Raw genomic sequence first — 23,913 nt, forward strand, 5'->3', positions numbered from 1 at the left:
AGTCTAACATAAGAAATATGAAAGGTTCCTCTTACAGAAGAAAAAAAAGCGCGGAGATTAAGCCTGGCAGAGATCAGTGAGGACACAGCATGCCACTTCCTCTTCCTCCAATAATCATTTAATAAGCAGCTTAAACCAAAAGAAAGACAGATTCGAGCCCAGTCCTGTCGGAAACACCATCCAGAATAATAAGGCATTGTGTAAAGAATTGTCTATACATTTCAGTCTTCCTCGTTCAAGTCTGCAGGTCTGCATCAGGAAGGCCCATTTCAGGCACGCATCTCTAAGATAAAGAATCATGCTGCGCCTCCTCCGAACTACAAGTTTTATGTGTGAAATCCACTAGTGCAGTGCTGTCCAACTGGCGGCCCGCGGGCCGCCCCTCTGTGTGGCCCCCCACTTGTCTGGCTGCTTTGATGGCTTACTCTTGTGTAAGATCTTAATGGTATCAGTACTGTGATTAACTGCCCCCCCTGCATGGTTCTCACCTGAGATTCAGGATGTAATCAGGCTGTATTGTTTAAATATGTAATCCCTTGTGTTGTTCACACCTTTTAATCTCTGCATTGTTCACCCCCTGTAGTGTTCACACCTCAGGCTCAGGCTGTAATCACCCCCATTGTTCCCCTGTTCACACCTCAGGAAGAGTAGAAACCCACAAATAATCCCTGCACACTACAAAAAGAACATATACTGAGGTGGTACTTCGATTAAAAAGTTTTTTAATATATAGTTATTGTGCAGACTGTAGCAGTCTGTGTGTGCCATACACACAAGCATCATAGGGCAAGCAGAATATGGCACACACAGGCAGGGTAGGGAAGGCAGAGTATGGCACACACAGGCAGAGTATGGCACACATAGGCAGAGTATGGCACACACAGGCAGAGTATGGCACACACAGGCAGAGTATGGCACACACAGGCAGAGTATGGCACAAACCAGCCAAGAATGGCAAACACAGTGAAAGTATGGCACATGCAGGCAGGGAAGGCAGAGTATGGCACACACAGGCAGAGTATGGCACACACAGGCAGAGTATGGCACACACAGGCAGAGTATGGCACACACAGGCAGAGTATGGCACACACAGGCAGAGTATGGCACACACAGGCAGAGTATGGCACACACAGGCCGAGTATGGCACAAACAGTGAAAGCATGGCACACAGGCAGGGTAGGGAAGGCAGAGTATGGCACACACAGGCAGGGTAGGGAAGGCAGAGTATGGCACACACAGGCAGGGTAGGGCAGGCAGAGTATGGCACACACAGACAGGGTAGGGCAGGCAGAGTATGGCACACACAGACAGGGTAGGGCAGGCAGAGTATGGCACACACAGGCAGGGTAGTGAAGGCAGAGTATGGCACACACAGGCAGGGTAGGGCAGGCAGAGTATGGCACACACAGGCAGGGTAGGGCAGGCAGAGTATGGCAGGTTTTTGCTGTACTACAACCATTAATATGGGTATGGTCATGTGATAACATGGGTGTGGTTTCAAGTGGGTGCGGTTTCAAAAAGGGGAGTGGTCAAAACTGGCTTCCATTATCGGCCCTTCACCACGTAGGTCGGAAAAATTCCGGCCCTCGGTACAACAGAAGTTGGACAGCACTGCACTAGTGCAATAGAAGTACCAACATTTTAGGCACTTTGTGATGTTTAGGCATGGCACCTTGGCTGGCCTGTGCCACTGAGCCTTGAATAGCAGCTCATAGAACAATAGCACAATTATTATTATTAACATTTATTTATAAAGCGCCAACATATTCCGCAGCGCTGTACAATGGGATGGGTTTCATACATTGGACATACAGAGTAACATATAAAGCAATCAATAACCGATACAAGAGGTGAAGAGAGCCCTGCACAAAAGAGCTTACAATCTACAAGGAGAAAGGGTTGAGACACAAGGTGTGGGAATGGGCATGACAGAGTTCTGAGAGGTGTGGCACAGGGTATTGCTTTTAGCAGCACACTGAGGGTATGTTAAACTAGATTAGGGTAAGCTTCTCTAAATAAATGTGTTTTTAGAGATCTCTTGAAGGCAGAGAGATTGGGAGAAAGTCTGACAGTTTGTGGGAGCGAATTCCAGAGAAGGGGGGCAGCCCTTGTGAATGCGAGTGTGTGAGGAGGGAATGAGAGAGGAGTTGAGGAGCAGGTCAGTAGAGGAGGGTAACAAGCGGGTTGGATGGTACCTACAGATAAGTTCAGAGATGTAGGGTGGGGCAGAGTTATGAACTGCTTTGAATGTGAGAGTCATTAGTTATAAGAACATCAAAAAATTACTTGACTTCTCTAGGATCTGGGTCCCAGAGTACAAAATTTCAAAATTCTCCATTCAGTGAACCAAGGGATCCCTTTATTTAAAATAAAATCGTAAAAACACAAAATATTTATATAAATGTAAAGCAACCGTTGCTTAAAATCCAAAAATATATGCATTTACTGTGATTTTTACAAGCACACAACACCAGCAACACAGGATTCTTATTCATGAAAGACACACATTTTTCTCTTTTACTACTTGCTGAGGGGAGCCCTGCTTGTAAAAAGGGCCAATAAACAAATATATGCATTTGTTCATTTTGTTGCAACAGACACCCACATTTATATTGATTTTATCCACACAACAGCCTCTATATTTTACAATATAATTAACAGGAACATAGATTTTGCAACATACACAGAAAATAAATTATTTTGGGTGTCATTTAAGGATAGAACATTGTCCGTTTAATCAATACAAGGCAACATGATGCGTAAAAACAGATTCATTAAAATAAAATAGAAGACACATTAAAAAATTGCATTGATCTCATAGTTATGCTAATATTGTGCCCTGACCTCAGTAAGTGACATTTTGGCAGCATTAATGGAAAACTATAACTGAAATAGGAACCGTTCATATATAATTCTACCTACATATACCCTTTTTAAAACTGCACCCTAATGTCCAGACAGTTTGCGGTCACGATGCTAAATGTAAAACAAAAACCAAACGGGAGACCTGGACACAACGGCAAATTGCACTAAACTGCAGTCTAACACTGCCATGCTCAGGTCTTCCTTTTTATTTTTGTTTTACTGGGTTCAGCATCAGGCTGAGATGGAGCAAAAGGGGAGCATATAGAGCAGCCTCATCTGCAAGGTTATGGTTGGTTTTGCAACAGTTATGATACTAACATTACAACCTCATTGGTCGTTTTTTGTCTTAATGCTATTATAAGTCGGTTTGGCCTTTAAAAAGCAGCCATGGTTTATTAAAGGGAGTATATACTTAGCATATAACAATGTAAAATTGTGCTCTTTGGCTTTTACAACAGTGGAGGAAGGCCCCTTGTGGTTCTGTCCAGGTATCGGGCAGACATAATGGCAAAAGTTGTCTTCTGACACTTTTCTGCTCAATTCTATAACTCATGAAAAAACAAAAATTGAGCATGGAAGCATCAGGACACACTTATTGCATCAGTAAGCTTTCACCTTCTGTCAGGCCCCTGCCTATGCTTTATCATGAAATTGTAAAAGGAAAAGGGAAAACTTAGCCTAGAAATTTGTAAAAGAGCACTCTGAGCAAATTTGCATTTAGTTGTAATGGTGAGTATATGTCCCCTTTAACATTTTTGGAAACTTTTTTTTTTTTTTTTTTTTTTAATACCCCCTAGTGTCCTTTTAATTTTAAAAGTCTGGAACCCTACCCAATCTGGGAATACTAGTCAGGGGGCCTAAAAATAAGCTCCTATAGTGCTTCTGTGTCTTGTGGGAGAGTAGATTTCTACAAGACTGCATAGTAAACTTTCATTTTTTCAATTTTTTTCCAGGGACAGAACAAATCCTTGGGTCTCTTGGTGCTGCCATACCACCTCCCCTGATACCTTAGCTCCACTCTCTGCTCCATGCCACTAGTCCCCCAGACAACCTCCCAGATTGCCCTCATGGTAACCTGCAACTGATATTACCAGACTATTTCTGAATTTCTAGTTTGTAATGTAGATGTGATTACAAAGATTACAAAACTAAAGGACACATATCAAAGGTTGAGACGTCACCCTTACCTTGAATTTAACTAAAAATTCCCCCCAAAATGTTCTTGGTAATTCAGTTGCCTCATTTTTATAAAAGTAAAGATGCACGAATCCAGGATTCGGTTCAGGATTCAGAAAAGGTTCTACCTTTTTCAGCACAATTTGATCAACTTCATGTTCCTGACAAAAGTGAATCCTGAAATCACTTGACTTTTTGTCATATAAACATGGAAGTTGAAATAGTTTCAACTAGGGATGCACCAAATCCCATATTTGGTTTGGGATTCGGGTTGAATCCGGGCTTTTTTTGAAAATTCATGCAATAAATAATAAAGAATGACATAAACAGGAATCGTTAACTTTTAGTAACACTGTCTCCACGAAAACCTTTTTCTTACAGTATTTAGGTAGAGAGATATTCTGTGCCATATGACAATATTTACATTTATCAATAGACACATGATTTTTGGATAAATTAATAACAATACAGAAATTGAGGAATCTCCAAATTGTGAATTACAATCCCTTGCCTCTTCTAAGACATAAACTGTTGGGGAATGATGGGAGATGTAGTTTCACAGCTGCAGTGCAGCAGTTTGGAGATTTATTTCTGAAAGACCACATGTAAACTATGGGGAAAAATGTTATGACACAGAAAAAACAATAGCAAATAACAAAAATCAGCAAATTCCACTGGCCCCATATATCAGACTATGTTGATAGTGTCTCTAAATGATTTGTGCAGCTGCCTTTCACTATGCCTTTCATATGTGCAGGAAGTAAAGAATATATGTTTTCAGTTTATGATATAATGAATGAGAAAGAGCTGCCCAGTCATTTTCCAACTACTCCAATAGTATTTTCCAACTACTCCTATACTGAGACAGCTCAATAAATATCCCTCAAGCTAATACAACTTTAGAGCAATCAGTATGGCTGCTCCCATAAACATAAATATGTACTACTGTATAAATACACACACCATATTTATGTTTTACAGAAAAATAAACTGAATGTAAACTGTACTTGCAAACAGGGCATATCTTCCCTTTGATAAAGTGTAAACTTGCGGTTTACTCCTATTTTGTGAATTCCCCTATATCGTAGTGCATAAATATTAACGTTTTAGAAATGCTGAGACAAATTTCATGTTCACATTGCACTGTTATTGATAAATACATATTTCTTAAGTAAACCAGCAGTATCCCAAAGGTTGTGGTTTCTATTATTACTTCTTCACTTCCTCGTGCAATATTCTGGAGCGTCACACAGGCATGGATAAAAATGTAGCTCTCGGGTTCAACAAAATAAGCACATAGGTCTGGTTTAAAAGAACCCAGTAACATTTACTATACATATACTGGTATATACTGTGCATATGTACATATAGGGATGAAGAATTTACATGTAAAGTGCTTAGAAATTCTGCAGCTCAGGAATATTACGGTATAGATCCAAAGACTGTGGATTAGAGAATGCCCCCCGATGTGGAACTTCTTTTCCTGCAATGACCTGTTTAACAGCAACCTCAACTTTCTTCCCGCTGATGGTGTACTAAAAAGCAAAGGAAATGTAAGAAGTTTAGACAAGGCATGCCACATTCAATATCAATAACTAGTAAAGCCCTGCCGTGGCTCGATTTCACATCTGATAGCCCCAGCTTGTGGGGGTCTAGATTTTGTAATACCATGCACTAAAGAGAATCATTTGTATATCTGAAATATTCATCTGTGATTGGGTATAATTTCCTAGCACAGAATCATATTTATAGCGATTTATTTAGTCCTGTGGGAACATCAGAAAACCCTAATGTACTGGCAAGGAATATTTCAAATATATTGAAGACACCAAACACACTCACACAACTCCTTTTAAAATTCAATATAAAAGTAAAGTTACATATTAAAGACACAAACAAAATTAGTTGTCAGGAGAGAAATGGAGAAGACGGAATGAAGATCAGTGTATAAATGTGGGCCGGGTGGGAGTAATCGCCTGGGACTTGCTAAGCCAATAAAGTGAAATAGGAAGTTATGAAAGAGGCAGAAATAAAGACATTTGCCATCCTACAGGCACATTAAAGCTGCCTTTCCAATGCATATCAGCCTGTGCACTTGTCTGCCAGTCTCTTACCTCTTTACATTAAATCTAGCGAGACAGCATTATGCGAAATCCTGTTTTCAGCTGCTTATGACTTATGGGGAAAAAAAGGCTCATCATTATGACACTTGGCAGCTCCATAATCTTTCAAGGTCGTGATTTTTATTTTTGCCAAACTTTTAGAACATTTTGCTGCAGTACTTTGTGATTGGCTTTTGAAGGATTTAACACTTTCAAAGTCAATGATTATCTGCTGTTTAAGAGGGTAGTGCGGAACATTAGCGGATGTATAAAATATATATATTTTTACTGTAACTTATGTCTTTCAAGTGTTTACCTTAATGGATTGTGGCCAGTCTGGCTACCACCATTATTACAGTGACTATTACATTGAGTACCATCATCAGCTACAATACTAATAATGCACATCTACTGGCTCTAACACAGGGATCTTCAGCCTTTGGTCTTTCAGCTACTGTAGACTACAAGTCCTGACACAGTACTACCTGGAAAGCCTTGAACAAGAACAGCTAGATGAGTAATTAATGGAAATGGCTAATTAACACAAACTCATAGCTGTCACTGGTATATAGTTAAGCACACAGCCATGCAATCGACAACAAGCATTGATAGTAGAATGGGTGGTACTGAAGAGATTTGTGAATTGATACCATTATAATGGGATGCCACTCAGCCAACAAGGCAGTAATCAAACATCTGCTCCGGTGTATGTAAAGTGACACAGACAGAGTCTCATGAATATATCTGATTGAAAAGACAATTATGTCGCCCCTTGATACGAAACAAACAAAAAACCTCTGCCTCGGTCACTCAGTACTGATTGGCGCACAAGTCATACTCTTCTAGTGCTTTAAGATGAAAGAAATCAGTGTTCTAATTTTCAATACTTACTGGAATGTCTTTTGTTTCTAAAATCAAGGCTGGAACATGCCTGGCAGAAAGGGCAACGCGGATGGCATCCTTTATCCTCTTCAGCAGCTCTTTGCTGAACTCAAACTTGTCGGCCATTTTCAAAAATAGAATGACTCTCTCATCCCCGTCTTTGTTGTACTGTGGAACGCACAGGCTGTCTGATACTTCCACAAATGCTTCAACTGCAAAAGGGACAAGTATGTTAAAGTATGCACCAAAGATATGCTGTGGTCTATAAACCGCTTACTGCTAGATCACGGGTAAGAACAGTTTTCTAAAATGATGCCAAGATATCTAACCACCAGCTTCGTGATATTGCTTTGCTACATTTGCCAAAGTCTCCATACAGACATCTGGTTGTTGAAGGATTACAAGAGCTGTAGTTACACCCTAGCTGGTGGCTTCTGACCTTTTTCTTGTTTTGAGCCCTACCCTGTCTTGGGCTTCCTCTGGCAGCTCTGTTCTGCATATGAGACATGTGCAGGCAGCCCTAGATTTATAGTTTGGGCACCCCTAGGCATCTTATGTCATGCCCCTCCCCACGGCTTCCCCACTGTGCTTTGTTGCTCGCGCTCCTCATCATCCGATCCTTGAGCACAGAGGAACTGGTGTGCAAAAGAATTAAACAAATCTCCTGCTCGCCCATTTCCCCAGTGCTCTAGGAAAAAACAAATGCAGTTAGGCTGCCAACCGCTACTAAAATCTCGCCACCCTAAGCCCGAGCCTTTGTGGCCTTCCCACAAATCTGGACTTGTATGTAGGCAGTTACTCTGTCAGTAGTAACTGTGTGCCACATCAGCATTTTTCCAAGCCCCAATAATTGGCAGCTGATCTGATGGAGTAGAAGGCTAATTTTACATGCTGCATTTTAAAAAATTATGTCAGATAGATTAATAAATCCAATAATGCATTTACACTGAAATGAAATGCATTGGCCAAGTGGCAAACACATGCATTTATGTGGGTGTTAAAAATGCCAAGTGCCATGTGGCATTAACCTGAAAGAGCATTGGTGGGTTTGAGCAGAAGCCTAATCTGTATCTATTGAGCAGACATAATAATGGTTTTGTTAGTGTATCCAGTCAGAAGCCGAGAGCTGAAAATGTGTTTAATTAGCAAGTCCCAGAAGTGAACTTGTGCAGTACAAACCCAGACTAAGCATTAGTCATTTCTCCCACTTAAAATTCTGCCAGGATTTAACTTAGAACCTCATTTATTAAGTTTATGAAATTAACCCGTGTATTTCCATTGCACATTTCTGCTGAAAGTGCTGGCTCATTCAGATTTAACAACAGATATGACAAATCTGAACCACCTTTTACCTATATTGTAGATTTCTGAGCTTCCAAAACGCACCCCATTTGGATTCAGCGTTCCATCGCTGCAAATATAATAAATAAATACATATTAGCAAGTGATACTAAACAACACCAGTCTCATTGTGTGTGAGTATGTATAACCATTAAGCCCATGGAGACTATGGGGCTCATTTACTAATCCTTAGTAACTGATAGCAACCAACCATTCAGATATTGGTTTTCAGTATTCTACCTTCAGTATACTGACTAAGCCCAGCTTTGCCTCAGTAGTCCCAGGTGCCCCGTTGCAGCCAAGTTGATGCTGCCCTGAGGTGCACCAATAGAACAGGAAGCGCAATAGCATGTTGCACTAGAAGAGCCGAGTTACCAGAAGTGGCTTTTTTTGCTGCCCCCGGTAACATACTATGCGCTGCTGACTGGGGCGAGTTTCTCAACTCATGAGAGAAGCACCCCTGATTAAACCTAATTGTTGATTGCTTGCAAAAGGGTGTGAGGGTTGTTTACACTGGTTGCCATGGTTACTGTGGCCGTTTTTTGCCGCCATTTTGCGTGGTGGGGGTATTTACTGTGGGTGTGGGGATATGGTCTGTTGGTTTGTCCCTGAGGAAGAGCACTGGTCGTGCTCAAAACGTTGGAACTTTTTCAATAAAAACATTTTTTCTGCATCAAGCCCCTGTGTGTGCGGCACTCTTTCTATTGTATAAATATATATATATACTTATTTTTCAATGTTAATTTTACAGTTTCTTAAAACATATGGCATATCTACTGATTCTTTTAGGACTTGTGGGCAGTTTAAATTAGCCAATAGTTTCTGACACATCCAGTACTAAGAGCATTTATTTTAAGTGTTATTACCACTGGGATTTGTACCTGCAATGTACTGTGCAGAAATAGAATGCACAAGTGGGGGAGGAGTAATTTTATTTAAATAAGAGCCTTATTGTATGCCTGTAATGGTATCTACTCTCCAGTTAATACTTCTACTAAAGCTGTGAAAATGAATTGGACAGCCGGACACACACCTTCGTCCCAACATGACGATGCCTCCAGTTTTCGGGTTTATTTTGCAGTAGTCTCCATGAGCCCAAACTCCTAAAAATGACAATATGACAAAGTATGAGCAGTTCTATTTTTCCAGAAACTATGTCTTGAAACAATCCCATCACAACTATATCTATCTATCTATAATCTATATATTGTGCCCAACTGTGGCCAGGTTTCTATATTCTTTATAGAGCACTTTATACTGAAGGGGGCAATGTAGCATGCAAAGTTAACATGGAAGGACATGCATTTTTGGTCCCTACACTTGGAGTTGATGAAGCTTGTAAATCAGCTCTTAAAAAGGCAATTATTGTCCCTTCAAATTTGTAATCCCAACTTGCTACTAAAGTAATACCTAATATTCCAAAACATCAAGCTACTGCACATTCAAGCACAACGGTGGCTCTCTGTGGCTGGGGGCCATAGCAGGGAACTATATATCATGAAAGTAAAGATATATGTTAGGAGCCCAATGGAGACAGTATACAAGCAGAAGAATAAACCAGCTTAAAAACTTCCCATTGGCAATTCTCTGTTCTATGAAGGGTTTAAACTATAGTACAATATAATGCTTGCAAGATTAGCATCAAAAAGGTTAAAAATTCTTCAAAGACACTGCACTGTCCCCGATGAGTACCTGGAAATTTAGCAAAATAGGCTTTCTGGTATTTGCTGCCATTTTCATCATTCCAGAAATGTGTGGGCTGAGATGGTAATGGTTTTAAACACACCAGCTCCCCGCTTTCCCCCAACACGGCTTCTCCTGGGAAAGACAGGGGGAGAATATTAGCATTAGCACATTGCATGAATCTGCATAATGACATGATAATAACAGAATCAGTGAGTAAAAATATACAGAGGTTATTAATAAGGAATAAATCTGTCCATAAAGATGCATTTCACTGTAGCCTTAGACATAAGAGTGTATTGCTGTTCTGACATTCACAATAGCCCTCTTCTTTTAGCAGAGGTGAGGAAGCCATGAAGTCACGTTTAGGCACGCTTTCTCACAATTTCATTAGCACATGTTCTGCATTTCTTTTCAAACCACATCACTTTGTTCTAGATATTTTCTATAAGACACCATACAGAAATAAACATTTTGCAGGCAGGAAACTTTTGCATTTGTTTTATAATTAGACAGCTCCACCTGCTGGCTTTCCTTGTACCATCTCTAAACTGTGCATATATATTGTATAAGTCCTGTAATGTTCCTTTTCCTATAAACCAGTGGTTTCCTGTATTAGCCAGTGAGATTTGACTGAACATCTAAAACAGTAACAATGAAAGGACAATGAAAGGTTAATATAAATTAAAAGTAAGTCTAAAGGCATTCTTTTTAAGTACTTACTGCATATCTAAATTCCCAGATCCCTGCTTGCTTCTCTGAGATATGGTGCTGGCAGCCTACAGCAGTGTGAAGACTACAGTGACATCACTGAAATCTCTCTGTCCTTCCTGTAGGTGCCAGCGGCAGCCTTCCTATTCTCTGAGCATGTGTGTAACTTGATTCTGTCTCCTGTTCTGAGCTACACATACCCACCAGCCAATCAGAAGCGGATCTGGCAGAGGGGAGGGGGGGGAGGGAATGAAACATGTGCAGTATGAAGCAAGGAGGGAAAGGAAGGGAGAATACCTTTTTAGAGATGGCTGCCTGTTCTAGAAAATGTGAAGTAAGTGTGACTGAGTAAATATTTGATTAGGTGAGCCAAAAGTGTGGCGTTTTTACTAAACAATAGGAGGACTATTGGGCAGTATGCTTTTTAAATTTTGACTTGTATTCTCCTTTAAGTCTTCACCCCAAATCTCTAACTGACCTGCAGGCTGGGCACCCACAGGCACTGCTTGGGGTTTAGGGAGCCAACCCTACAGTTTGGAAACCACTGCTCCAGAACTAAGGGTGGGAAAAAGAGGCATGTGCCTGGGGAGCAATTGTAGGAGACTGCTGGGCATGTATCTCATCTGCATGTCTTCCCCTAGTTTCAGCCTGTCCTGTCCTGATGTTTGGGTTACACCTCCCATAGTCTGGTTCACCAAATACCAACTTAATGACATAACATGGCCAAACTTGTGTTTCTCTGATTTTTGCATAGAAGCATTTTCAGAAGGGTGGTACTGACTTTATTTCTATCCACACAAGCCTATCCACAATAGAAGTAATAGGAGAATACTTACAGCGGTGTTCAATAAAAAAGAAAGACATATACCTAGGAATAGTTTATGATGCCATGGCATTATGCAGGCTCACACTTCACACACTTCTTTACTGCTATTAGCACAAAGTAGAACCCAAAAGACACCTTTAAATAAAATACTTGGCAGCAAATGGTTCATTTCAGGCGGCTTTCGGAGTAAATTCATTTCCTGTTCTGTAAAGTGAGTACGCAGGTCCATTTTTTTTTTTAATTCCAATGTGTTTGTTTGCTATGCAAATGCAATCCATGGCGTCTGAATGTCTAATTCACAGTTTGCAGGTACTGAACAAGATTGTTAAGTGTGACCTATTTAATTAAGAGTATTCATAGCAATTCTTGTTGTTACACCTTCAGATGGAGTGAATTGTGTGGTGAAACTAATATTAACCCTTCTTCTAAACAAGCTACAATTTTTTTTCTTCTAAAAATCCAATTTAATTGTCTATATAACTGCACAGTGTTGCAGGGCAGATTTATGATAATGTGATGTTTAAAGCTTTATACAAAAAATTCACCCAAATTCTATACATTCCTATGTGATTTTTAGAAGTGTATTTTTCAATGGGTGAAAGTTAGAAACTGGTTACTATGGGCAACACCACCATTGATGTTTGTCTCCAATGTTAATAAAAACACCCCTTAAGGTGGCCACACACGTGGCGATCTGCGATCTTTCGTGCTACCATTGGTCGCACGAAAGATCGTCAGATCCGCCACTAACCTTCATGGCTGAAACAGGCAGATAAGGAGGTAGAAACAATAGGATTTCTACCTCCTTCTGCCGATTCAGCGCTGAAGGCAGATTTTGGTCAGGCACCTTCTATTGGGCCCGGTCAAAATCTTTTAACTGGCCCGATTGGCGAGCCAACCGATATCAGCAGCTTCCTGCGATATTGGCCGACTCGCCGACTTGCCATACACGCACCAAATATCGTACGAAACGAGGTTTCATGCGATATTATTGGTGCGTGTATGGCCAGCTTTAATCTTAGAATGTATCATCCTTTGCCCTGACTATTGTAAATGGCAATTATTACCTTCCTATTTGTCCCTGTATGTTATCCATCCACTTAAAAAGTAAGCTCAACAAACAGGCACCTCCTCCCTACTGTGCCTCTTAACTTACGATGCTAAGGGGCAGATTTATTAAAATGTGAAAGAGCTCATCATAGTAAAATTACCCCACTCTATTCATTGTTATGGGATTTTTAGAGGTGTATACATCATAAGGAGATTTGTTTCACTTACCGTTAAATCCTTTTCTCGTAGTCCCGTCACGGCAGCACAGGGAGTTCCCACCCCTCTACTAGCTGCATTAACAATATAACTCTCACACTTCTCAGACGGCTAGGATATTGGAAACTGATAAGGGAGGGGTCAATACCAGGAAGGGGAGTCACAACAGACTCCCCCTGATGATTTCATATCCATCCTGCCTCCTAGACGGAAGATGGTATTAACCCAAGGGTGCCCTGTGCTGCCGTGACGGGACTACGAGAAAAGGATTTAACGGTAAGTGAAACAAATCTCCTTTTCTCCGTACGTCCCTAGGCAGCACAGGGCACCCTTGGGTAGAGTCCCAAAGCTGTATGAAAGAGGGTGGGTAGAAACTTGTAACTGTGTTAAGAGAATAGTAAGAGGGTTCATAGGCACTAACATGGCGTTGGACCCTAACTTGACGTAACTGTTTGCAGAACTTTTCTTCCAAAGGCTGCATCTGCTGATGCATAAACGTTGAACTGGTAAAACTTAGCGAAGGTATGCAAAGATGTCCAGGTGGCTGCTTTGCAGATTTGTTCCGTTGAAGCTTGATTGTGGAGTGCCCAGGATGTACTAAGGCCTCTTGTGGAGTGTGCGGATACTTTGAATGGGACTTTTAGGTCCCTTGATTTGTAAATCATAGTAATCAAGTCTTTGATCCATCTTGCAATGGATACTTTGGTGGCCCGATTGCCTTGGTGTCGATTTCCGTACAGGAGGAACAGGGCCTCCGACTTTCTAATGTCCCTGGTTCTGTGAATATAAAATTTTAAGGCTCTTACCACATCTAGGTTATGAAGGAGCCGTTCCTTCCCATTGGCAGGATTTGGGCAAAGGGAAGGCAAGACGATTTCCTGGTTAAGGTGAAATTCTGATGCAACTTTTGGCCTGAATGACGGTACCGTTCGAAGTACTACTTTGTCTTGGTGAAAGATACAGAGTGGGGGTTTGTGGCTGAGGGCTCCCATCTCCGATACTCTTCTAGCTGAGGATATAGCCACTAGGAAAGCTGTTTTCCAAGTAAGTAGTTTAAGGCTGATTGAGGCCATGGGCTCAAATGGTGGCTCTTGTAATGCTTTCAGAATGATGTTTAGGTTCCATGGTGGTATGGGTTGCCGGTATGGAGGTCTTATGTTTCCGGCTGCTTGAATAAATGTTCTAACGTCTGGGTGTGATGCAATTTGTTTTTGGAAAAGAACCGATAGGGAAGATATCTGAACTTTGAGAGAACTCACTCCTAGTCCGAGATCGAGACCTTTTTGGAGGAACTCGAGTATGTGATGGATGTGGAAGTCTGTATAGGTCAGCGACCTTTGATTACACCAGGAGATATAAGTGAGCCATATTCGATGGTAGGCTACTGATGTGGACTTCTTTCTAGCTTGCATTAGTGTGTTAGTGACATTATCCGAGAATCCTTTGTCCTTCCAAATGGAGGTCTCAATAACCATGCCGTCAGGGCAAGCCAGGTTAGGTTGGGGTGCTGGCAGGGTCCCTGTAGTAGAAGGTCGGGTCTCTTCGGTAACCGCCATGGTTGGTCTATTGCCATCTTTTTTAGCTCTGAAAACCATGCTCGGCGGGGCCAGAATGGTGTTATGACTATTGCTGTTGTTTGGAACAGCTGAAGTCTCTTCAGTACCGGATGGATCATGGGAACCGGTGGGAAAATGTATACTAGATTGAATTCCCATGGTGTAGTCATTGCGTCTATCGCTGTGGCTTGATGGTCCCGGTACCTGGAGTAGTATTGAGGCACTTGGTTGTTGAACTTTGTTGCCATGAGGTCTACTTGCGGTGTGCCCCACCGAACTGTAAGTTGATGGAATACTTCCTTGTTTAATGACCATTCTCCCGGGTCTAGGGTATTCCGGCTTAGGAAGTCTGCCTCGTTGTTTAGTTCTCCTGGGATATGGACCGCCTGCAGTCGGCAGTCGTTGGACTCTGCCCAAGTGAGGATCTTTGCGACTTCCCTCCATGTCTTTATGCTGTGTGTGCCGCCTTGGTGGTTGATGTATGCAACCGTTGTTGCGTTGTCGGATTTGACTTTTACCGGCTGGCCCCTTAAGTACACTTCCCAGTGTTTTAGTGACAGTGCTACGGCTCTGAGCTCCAGGATATTTATGTGGAGTTTGGTTTCCCGAGGTGACCAAATACCTTGTACATTTCTGTGTGCGTATACTCCTCCCCATCCGGAGAGGCTGGCGTCTGTGGTGACTATGTGCCAGTACTGGATAGAGCACTGCTTTCCTTTTTGAAGGTTCTGTTCCCTGCACCACCACCGCAGGGATTCTCTTGTTTCCTGGGATAACGTGATGTATGTTTCTAGGTTGTGTTGGACCCCGTGCCATTTCTTTATGAACTCTAACTGCAGTGTTCTCATATGAAATTGGGCAAAGGGTACCGTTTCTATGGCTGAAGTCATTAGCCCTAGGAGCCTCATGCATCTTCTGATCTTTAGGCGTGGTTGTTCCATTGTCTGTTTTGCTGTTGCTATGAGATTGGCAACCTTTTCTGTTGTTAAGAATACCCTGTGTTGTTCTGAGTCGAACCTCACTCCTAGAAAGATGATGGACTGGGATGGTTGTAAGGAGCTTTTTGTGGGGTGTATCTTCCACCCGTGTTCCTCTAGTATTTGTATGCACTTTTGTGTGTCTGACTTTGAGGTTGAGAGGGTAGGAGCTCTGACCAAAATATCGTCTAGATATGGTATGATGCAGAGGTCTTGTTGTCGCATATGTGCTATAAGCGCCGCCATCACTTTCGTGAATACCCGGGGTGCTGTTGCTAGTCCAAATGGTAGTGCTTGGAATTGGTAGTGGTATTCTCCCACTGTGAATCTTAGGTACTGTTGGTGGTCTACATGTATAGGGATGTGTAGGTAGGCGTCCTTCAAATCTATGGACGTAAAGAAATCTCCCCTTTCTACGTTTGAGATCACCGATCTCAGAGACTCCATTTTGAAGGAGGGCACCTGTAGGTAGGTGTTCAGTCTCTTGAGGTCCAGAACTGGGCGTGGGGATCCGTCCTTCCTGGGGATTAGGAAGAGGTTTGAGTAGAATCCTTGGCGCCTTTGAACCCTGGGTACCGGGGTGATGGTGTTGGAGCGCAGTAATTCTGTGACTGCCTTGTGTAGCGCTTCCTTTGTGTTTTTGGAGGGTAGGAAGCGTGGTGGCGGGGTTTTCTGAAATTGGAGTCTGTATCCTTCTGTAACAATATTGTGGATCCATGCATCGGAAGTGTGCTGGAGCCAGGCCCCCCGGAACTCTAACAGGCGTCCCCCGACCGCCTCCTCCGTTCCGGAGGGGGCTATGGCTTCATTGTTCTTGTTTCTCCTGATTGCCCTTGGTAGGGCGTCTCTGGTAATTCCAATTCGTCTTCTTTTGGGGACGAAAATTCTTCGTGTTTGGATTGTAGGGCTGTTGTCTGTTGTGTTGTGAGGAGGGCCTACCAAAGGTTGTAGAGCGAAATGGTCGTCTTGTCTGTGTGTTTGATGTTCTGGGCTTCTTGTCCTGGGGTAGGAAGTTACTCTTTCCTCCTGTGATCTTATTGATCAAAGAGTCCAGTTCCGGGCCGAAGAGGGAGGTACCCGAGAATGGGAGTGCTAAAAGACTCTTTTTGGAGGCCTGGTCGGCGCTCCATGTTTTTAACCATAGGGCGCGTCTGGCGCCTACGGAGAGTGCTGATGCTTTAGCCACTAATTGAATCATGTCCATGGACGCGTCACATAGAAAGTGCACCGCGTTTAACACTTTTGACAGGATTTCACTTGTAGGTTCTTCTTGTGAGTGGGCGGCTAATGCCTCTTCTAACCACAGTACCGTGGTCCTAGCTACACATGCCGAGGCAATGGAGGGTTTAAAAGCTGTAGTGACCGTGGAAAATATGTTTTTTAGCAGGTTTTCTGCTTTGCGATCCATAGGGTCTTTAAAGGATGTACCATCCTCTAGGGGTATGGTGGTACGCTTGGCCAACCTCGCTACTGGGGCGTCGACCTTTGGGACAGATTCCCATTGATCTTTTTGTGTTTGTTCAAAGGGGTATAAGGTCTCTAAACGCCTATCTTTGATAAGTCTTCTGTCTGGAGCCTTCCATTCCTTTTTTATGATTTCCTGTACGGTCTCATGTACTGGGAATTTCTTTTGTTTCTTTATTGGGGACCCAAATAATTTATCTAGGGTCTTAGTTTCTTTGTGTTCTTCTTGGATGCCTAGGGTTAGGAACATGTCTGAGAGTAGCCCTTGGACTGCTTCTGTTTGTGACTTTTGTGTGGAGCCTGACACTTGTGGAGGTGTTTCTGACTCCTCCCAGTCACTTGAATCATCTGGTAGTGCCCCTTCGTCCTCCCCAGAAGAGGGTTCTATATCCTCTTCTGTTTGTATGTTAGTAACGGGTGCCGCTTTAGAGCTAGAGGGTACTTGTTGTACCTGTAAGTTAGCGAGCTTCTCTATGGAAGCTGACATAGACATCAGTGATGCTTGAAAGGGTTGGAACCATTCAGGTATGTGTGGAGCTGCGGGGTCTTTGGTCTGTTCAGTGTCAGACTTAGCCTTTTTTCCCTTTTGGGTTGGTTGTTTGGCTCTAGGTCTCTTAGCCTGGCCTTTATTTGGCGTTGAGGGAGCCAGATTTTGAGTGTGAGTTTCCTCTGCCTGACTCTGCAATGGGGATGCCATGTTAGGTCTGTGAGGCAGGGAGGGATTAGTAAGCAGAATATTAGGGTGAGTGTAGTATTGTATTCCTACTCTCCCTTATGGATTCTCTAAGGGTTAAGACGCAGTCGCGCCGTCACTTTCCCCTATTTACTGTGCTGCTAATGCAGAGGTACTGAGAGCGCTGTGCTGTTATCCGTGTCAGCGCGAGAATGGCCGTGAGCTGTGTTTGGCGCGTCTCTCCCGTGTCAAAGCGGAAGAGGAAGAGTGCGCGTCACCGCCTCGCGCCTCCCTGTTTCCGGTCCGCCCAATTCGGCTGTAACCGCGGTGGGCTCGTTAGTGGCGCATCCCCCGGCAGCGCTAAAGCATGCCTAGTGGGGTTTTTCTGGTTCCGTATTATGGGAAGCAGCGTTGGAGCCTACTTACCGGGGTTGTGTTTATACCCCTAGTCGCATCGGCAGCGTTGAGGCATGCCTGTGCGGGGAGCTGTCGGCAGCGCTGAAGCTTGCCAGTGTGGGAAGTCGAGGGCAGCGCTGAAGCATGCCTGTGTGGGGGGTTGAAGGCAGCGCTGAAGCATGCCTGTGTGGGGGGTTGAAGGCCGCGCTGAAGCATGCCTGTGTGTGGTTGGAGGCAGCGCTGAAGCATGCCTGTGTGGGATTGAAGGCAGCGTTGACCATACCCTTTGTTTGTCCCCTAGATGTTTGTGATCCTATTAGGCAGCGCTGGAGCTTGCCTTGTGTTTCTTGGGGGTCCGTTTCCCCAGGGCTAAGTATCCATGTCCCATAATTATATAAATGAAAATAAAGTAAAAAGTAATAAAAAATTAAATAAAAAATAAAAATCATCGAGGGAGCAGAGCTCCCCGAGTCCTACCTCCTTAGAGCAGGATGGAAAAAAAACTGATAAGGGAGGGGTCAATACCAGGAAGGGGAGTCACAACAGACTCCCCCTGATGATTTCATATCCATCCTGCCTCCTAGACGGAAGATGGTATTAACCCAAGGGTGCCCTGTGCTGCCTAGGGACGTACGGAGAAATAACGGTGAACTTTCACCCACTGATGAAATAAAAAATCCTATAGGAATGAATTGCGTCTGGGGGAAAATAACTATAGTGATCTCTTATTTCACAAGTTTATAGTGTTACATATACAAATACAAGTATGGGAATGCTTGGGACCTGGGGTTTTCTTGATATGGGATCTGGGATCTTAAAAGTTTTATTATGACAAAGAAAAAGAAATCATTTTAAAAATTAGATTTTTTTGTTTAAAATGGACTCTATGGAAGATGGCCTTCCCATAATTATGAGCTTTCTAGTTAATGGGTTTCTGTACAAGGGATCCCATACCTGTAATTACTACATGCATTTTACAGACAGGCTTTGTAAAATGGAAGCTATACTAAATCAGGCCTATGCAAAGTTCACAACATTCCTTCAAAATTAAAGACAGGGGACGATAAAGCTCATGAGATGTAGCATGTGACCCCTTACTGCATGTTACAATTAGTCTTCATATTCCCCACAAGTCTGAGCAACAGAATAGAGTGGCAACACGGTAGCCATTTCTCACAACAACAAAAATGTTCAGACACCTTGTGAAAACATTTCTTGTTGTGTTCCAAGATAAACATATATGGCACAACCCTGTTAATAACCCACAGAACACAATACCTACTGTCAAGTGCATGGTGGTGGCAGCATCACACTGCTTCTTTTCAGTGGGACAACAAGTTGAAGTTTCAAATAAAATTTCACCTTTCAAAATGATATATATACTTAGAACACAATCAACTCCCCCTGGAATGGGTGTCCTGGAATGGCCCTATAATATTCAAAACCTCAGCGCTACAGAAAGTTGGATATTCTCCACTTGCAGTCTGAATGAGGTTGTAAGGAGCTGGGATAGAACAGGAAACTACTGGTGCGCTTGTTAAATGTTTTTTTCTATAAATGCATTAGTTAAATACTATGCAACCAGAAAGTTTATATTTGCAGTTCATTTACATAAAATTATCAATTTCACTTAAAATGATCAAATTATCCATTTATCCCACTGATGTCAGAACAGACTGTTTACCTTCTTCATTCCATGCTTCAATAGCCATACCAAGGTGTCTGGCCTGTATTTCTCCTTTGTACACTGGAACAGAGACATTCTGACCCATGAAACAGGCTATGATGTCTGTACCACCTAGAAGAGGAAAGGCATAATGTGACTCTTCAATAATTATGCTATTACCAAAAAAGAAAGTGCACAGTCAGTGGATATAATAACATAGCTTTTATATTGAACCAGAGCCTAAACCCACAGAAACCAGATTTCTCCTATCAGACCAATCATAATGGATTTTTGACGGGTGAACATTGCCCCGCTGCATTTGCCAATTGCAAACATTTGTAAATTAGCCCATTTTGTTAGAGGAATATGGGCAGAAATCAGCTGCACCATCCACTGGGTATATCGCGGCCCTCTTTAAAGGGGGCATTTAATAAACCATGATTTTTTGATTCAGGATTTTTGACATCAAAAACATGATTTTGTTGCAGAACAAAATGTTTTCTTATGTGCAAACTGCAACAATGCCAAAAGCTAAACTACACCAGCTAAAGCCTGTTGAGATCATGTACAAGTCAATGGCAGATGTCCCTTGAACAACTGGAAGATCTTTCTTTGCTTTGTGGTTTGAGGTTGTAGGGGGTTTTGATACTGGCTTCTGTGTGACAATATAAAAAAAAGTTGCAGTTATCGTGCAACAATTCAAAACATTTCACAACTTTTCTGCAACTTTTTTCTGTTTGTGCTTTTTCATTTTTTTCGTGGTTTCAAACAAGTATAAACCAAAAAAAAAATCAAGTGTTAGTAAATCCCCCCCTTTAGCATGCAAAAACACTTAAAGCATATATCTATTAAACAGAAACAGTTTAGAGCAATCAGTCCCAAAAGAGATTTTTGAGACATGTAGGCAAGGCACCTAGGCAATTGGGGTTTTTTATTGTTGTGCAGAAATTGTCATTTTTGCATTGTCCAGTGTGATCTATTTTAAACATTTTAAAGCAAGAATTTTACTGTTATCTGGATAAGTTGCTTAGATCTGCATAAGCAAGAAAATGCAGAGTTTACATCCGTCTTTTAATGGATACTGAATAAATATCCTTTATGTGAAATCGTTTTCTTAGCATTTATTATATTGCAGGTTTGAATGCCTGCAAGTATTTTCACAATGAGAGCCTAAATGCTAAATTGCACTAGAGCAGTTGCAAGAGTTTTAAACGGTCTGCCAAACGTTAGAAAATAAATATACATGATTGGATGATGCTAGCAACAGCCCTTGTGCAATATACATACATAAATAAGAGTGTAAACAACATAACAGGGCTTAGTTGAGGTAAAGTAAACAGCACATTATTTATAGTTATTATAATAAAAATTTATTTTGTAGGGTTTTTTGTTTTTTTTTAGTCTAACATCATACAAGGTGTTTCTTCTCACTGGTGGAACGCCTAAAACTGTTCCTGCTGCTCCCCACTGGTACAGGTATTAAATAACCTTGTCTGGAAGTAGCTTTATGTTATGTAACATCAGTGATTTCCAAGTCTTGATTTACCAGTAAGTGTTGGGCTATCCACTACCCCATAAAGCTGACCACATTCATTTGTTTGAAGAAGCTGTGGGCACATGGCTACTGAATAAATTTGTTAAGGATTAGCACAGAGGCCAAACAGACTTACCTGAGACTGATCCTAGCAGGACATTGCTCTTTATATGCTTGTACACATACTCATAGCTTTGGGGTTTTAGAGGAGATCCCGTTGACAGTATAGTATGAAGAGTCTGCAAACTGTGTGTGTTACCTAGAGGCAAAGAAGGGACAACTCTCTAACACTTGCCAAAGGATCACGGATCTTGATATCTGGTTTATACAAGATGTTCTATGCAGGGAGAATACTTTCTTGCATTTCGCATGCTGGTATTTTGGAACATATGAGCTACTGTATGGTACACAATGCAGTCCCTAACAATAATACCTCATCAAAGTCTAATCTTCAGAGCTACTGTAGCCAAAGCAGAGCTCACTTGCCTTAAACCAATCTGATCATACAGGTTAATGCTATCTGCCATGGTGGAAGCAGCAATATAATCAGAAATTACCATTTGTGAAACAGGATTTACAAATTGTGTTTTATTTAAAGAAGAAACAAACAGTTTGGCCATCCATGCAGTTGGGCTAATAGTTTTGTTTAGACTGACAACCCAAACATTGGAGGCTAATAATTCCAAAACTATATAAAATAGATATGAAGGCCACTTTAAAAGTTGCTTAGAATAAGTCCATCCATTACTAGATCCAGTATATATACTAAAATTTAAGTTCAACTCCCAAAGCCAACCTGGGAAAATCAACTCATTTGGAAAATATTAAAAAAAAATCCTTTTTTGCCAATTTTGAAATGCCAATTCAGGTTGATACAATAATGTAACCACCCAGCCAGCAGATGACATAACAGTAGCAAACAGCAAAGTCTTACATGGCTTGAGGCCTTTGTCCTCCAATACAGCCAGCCACTTGGCACCAGTTCCCAGGATGGTTATTCTGCAAAACAAATAAATCCTGGATAAGAAAATCACTGATTCTAAGACAAAGCAAGCAATAAAACTGAACAACCATAGAGTATAAAGCACCCTTTTGTACTATATATGCATATTAGATATTATGAAGGCATTCCATGACAAGGTAACCAGTAAGGAAATTACCAATTATAACTGATGACATCACCAAGCATTATTTAAAATTGATATAGTTTACAGGATATTTAAGGATCTTGTATAATTTATAAAGTAAAACCATATACTAAAATGATATTCCACAACCAGAGATAGTATAGGTTATTACTGTACTGATTTAATGTTGTTGTTGTTAGCTGTAAATGCCCAGAAATGTAGCCGTTACTCAGCTTGGGGTATAGTACCTGACTCATTTTTACTCCAAGCAGAACCTCCTGCAGGCTACCAGTCCACATGGGGCTACCAAACAGCCAATCACAGCCCTTATTTAGCTTCTTCAAGGAACATTTTTTGTTTGGCTCACCAACACTTTTTACCTTTGTGAGTGTTGCTCATGAGCAAAAAAAAGTTGGGGATTCATGGCACTAATATAACAAAACATTAACTGCAACATTCATTCAACTTCCATTAGTATTATTATCCAGTGCTGTAACTACCTACCATCAGACCCTGCGACTGGAAAGGATGCCCAGAAATGAAGGTGGTTATGGTAAAGTGACCTGCAAAACCCTTTCTTGCAGGGGAATCCCAGGACAGTAAAGTTACACTAGTGCTATCATTAGAAAAAAAGTCCTCATTTAGAGCATTGTGACATCAAAAATGCATTCTGCATCACACAAACAGAATGTAATCTAAATCAAAAGCATTAACTGTCCGAGACTTGCAAATTAAACCCTTAAGGACCATTGTCCCACATTTTAAGTTTGGTTCTTGGCAACAAATGTCATATTTTATATGAGAAAGGCTTCCATTGTTTAGATGAGAGGCATTTTACCCCTCTATAAGGGCAGTGGCACACTCAGCGACTATGGCCATTTTGTCACTAGATGCTTTAGTTGCTAGTTTTGCTTGTGAAAGAAAATGTCTGGAATCACATATCATTCATCTCTTTTTCATCTTCAATTGCCTTCATAGGTGAAGTTAATGATGGTACTAAAGGAAAACTGATGCCATTTCCTTTAGAACTAAATACGAAGGGCCATATTTACTTGAGTGCAAATTTTCTCCTCATCTAACTCTGCTAAAGTATGCATTAATACATTAGGTATATTCTCGGAGGAATGACTACCCCTATAGTTACACAGGCACTTTATATGTATATAATAATGATCTGAAGAAAACACAGTTATTACCAGAGCAAGGTAACACTCCAGCCTTAGATTTCATTTTTGCCTAACTATAATGAAAACATTATCTATTTATTATCTATTTTACCAAGTTTCATTTTTACACTGAACTGTTCCTTTAAAAGTGGGGTTTATGATAGGAACTAGGCCAAACCCAAAAATACTGGTTTTGGTGCATCCCTAATAGGAACATGTTCATATGTTTAATGATATGTAATAAAAAATGCTGCACTACAAATTATCTGGTCATGTGTAGCCCCAATGTCCTTATTCAAAATGGTTAGGGTTTGGTACAAGTAGAATTTAGAATACCCGCAATTTGCTTGAATAGGCAGCACCTTGGGTCATTCAGCACCTGCTACATGTGCTTTTAAAAATTATAAGTAGCAATGTTTTGATATCTGCAGTTAAAATGCTTTGAGTGCAATACCCCTAACGTTTTCACAGCCAATATGGACTGACAGAATATGGCACTAAT

At 41.5% G+C, this 23,913-nt stretch overlaps 1 protein-coding gene across 1 annotated transcript in view; it reads right to left on the minus strand.

Moving 5' to 3' along the window:
* Positions 1 to 3,631: 3,631 nt before the first annotated feature.
* aacs (acetoacetyl-CoA synthetase) overlaps positions 3,632 to 23,913 on the minus strand; it is a 43,010-nt gene continuing 22,728 nt past the window's right edge. Inside the window, 8 exon segments of the mRNA NM_001045779.1 lie at positions 3,632 to 5,576; positions 7,035 to 7,237; positions 8,378 to 8,436; positions 9,400 to 9,469; positions 10,059 to 10,184; positions 19,603 to 19,716; positions 21,255 to 21,377; positions 22,053 to 22,117. Coding sequence (NP_001039244.1) covers positions 5,439 to 5,576; positions 7,035 to 7,237; positions 8,378 to 8,436; positions 9,400 to 9,469; positions 10,059 to 10,184; positions 19,603 to 19,716; positions 21,255 to 21,377; positions 22,053 to 22,117 — 898 coding nt within the window. The 3' untranslated portion in view covers positions 3,632 to 5,438.

This window comes from Xenopus tropicalis, chromosome 1, assembly GCF_000004195.4.
Source record: "Xenopus tropicalis strain Nigerian chromosome 1, UCB_Xtro_10.0, whole genome shotgun sequence".
Taxonomy (NCBI): Eukaryota; Metazoa; Chordata; class Amphibia; order Anura; family Pipidae; genus Xenopus; species Xenopus tropicalis.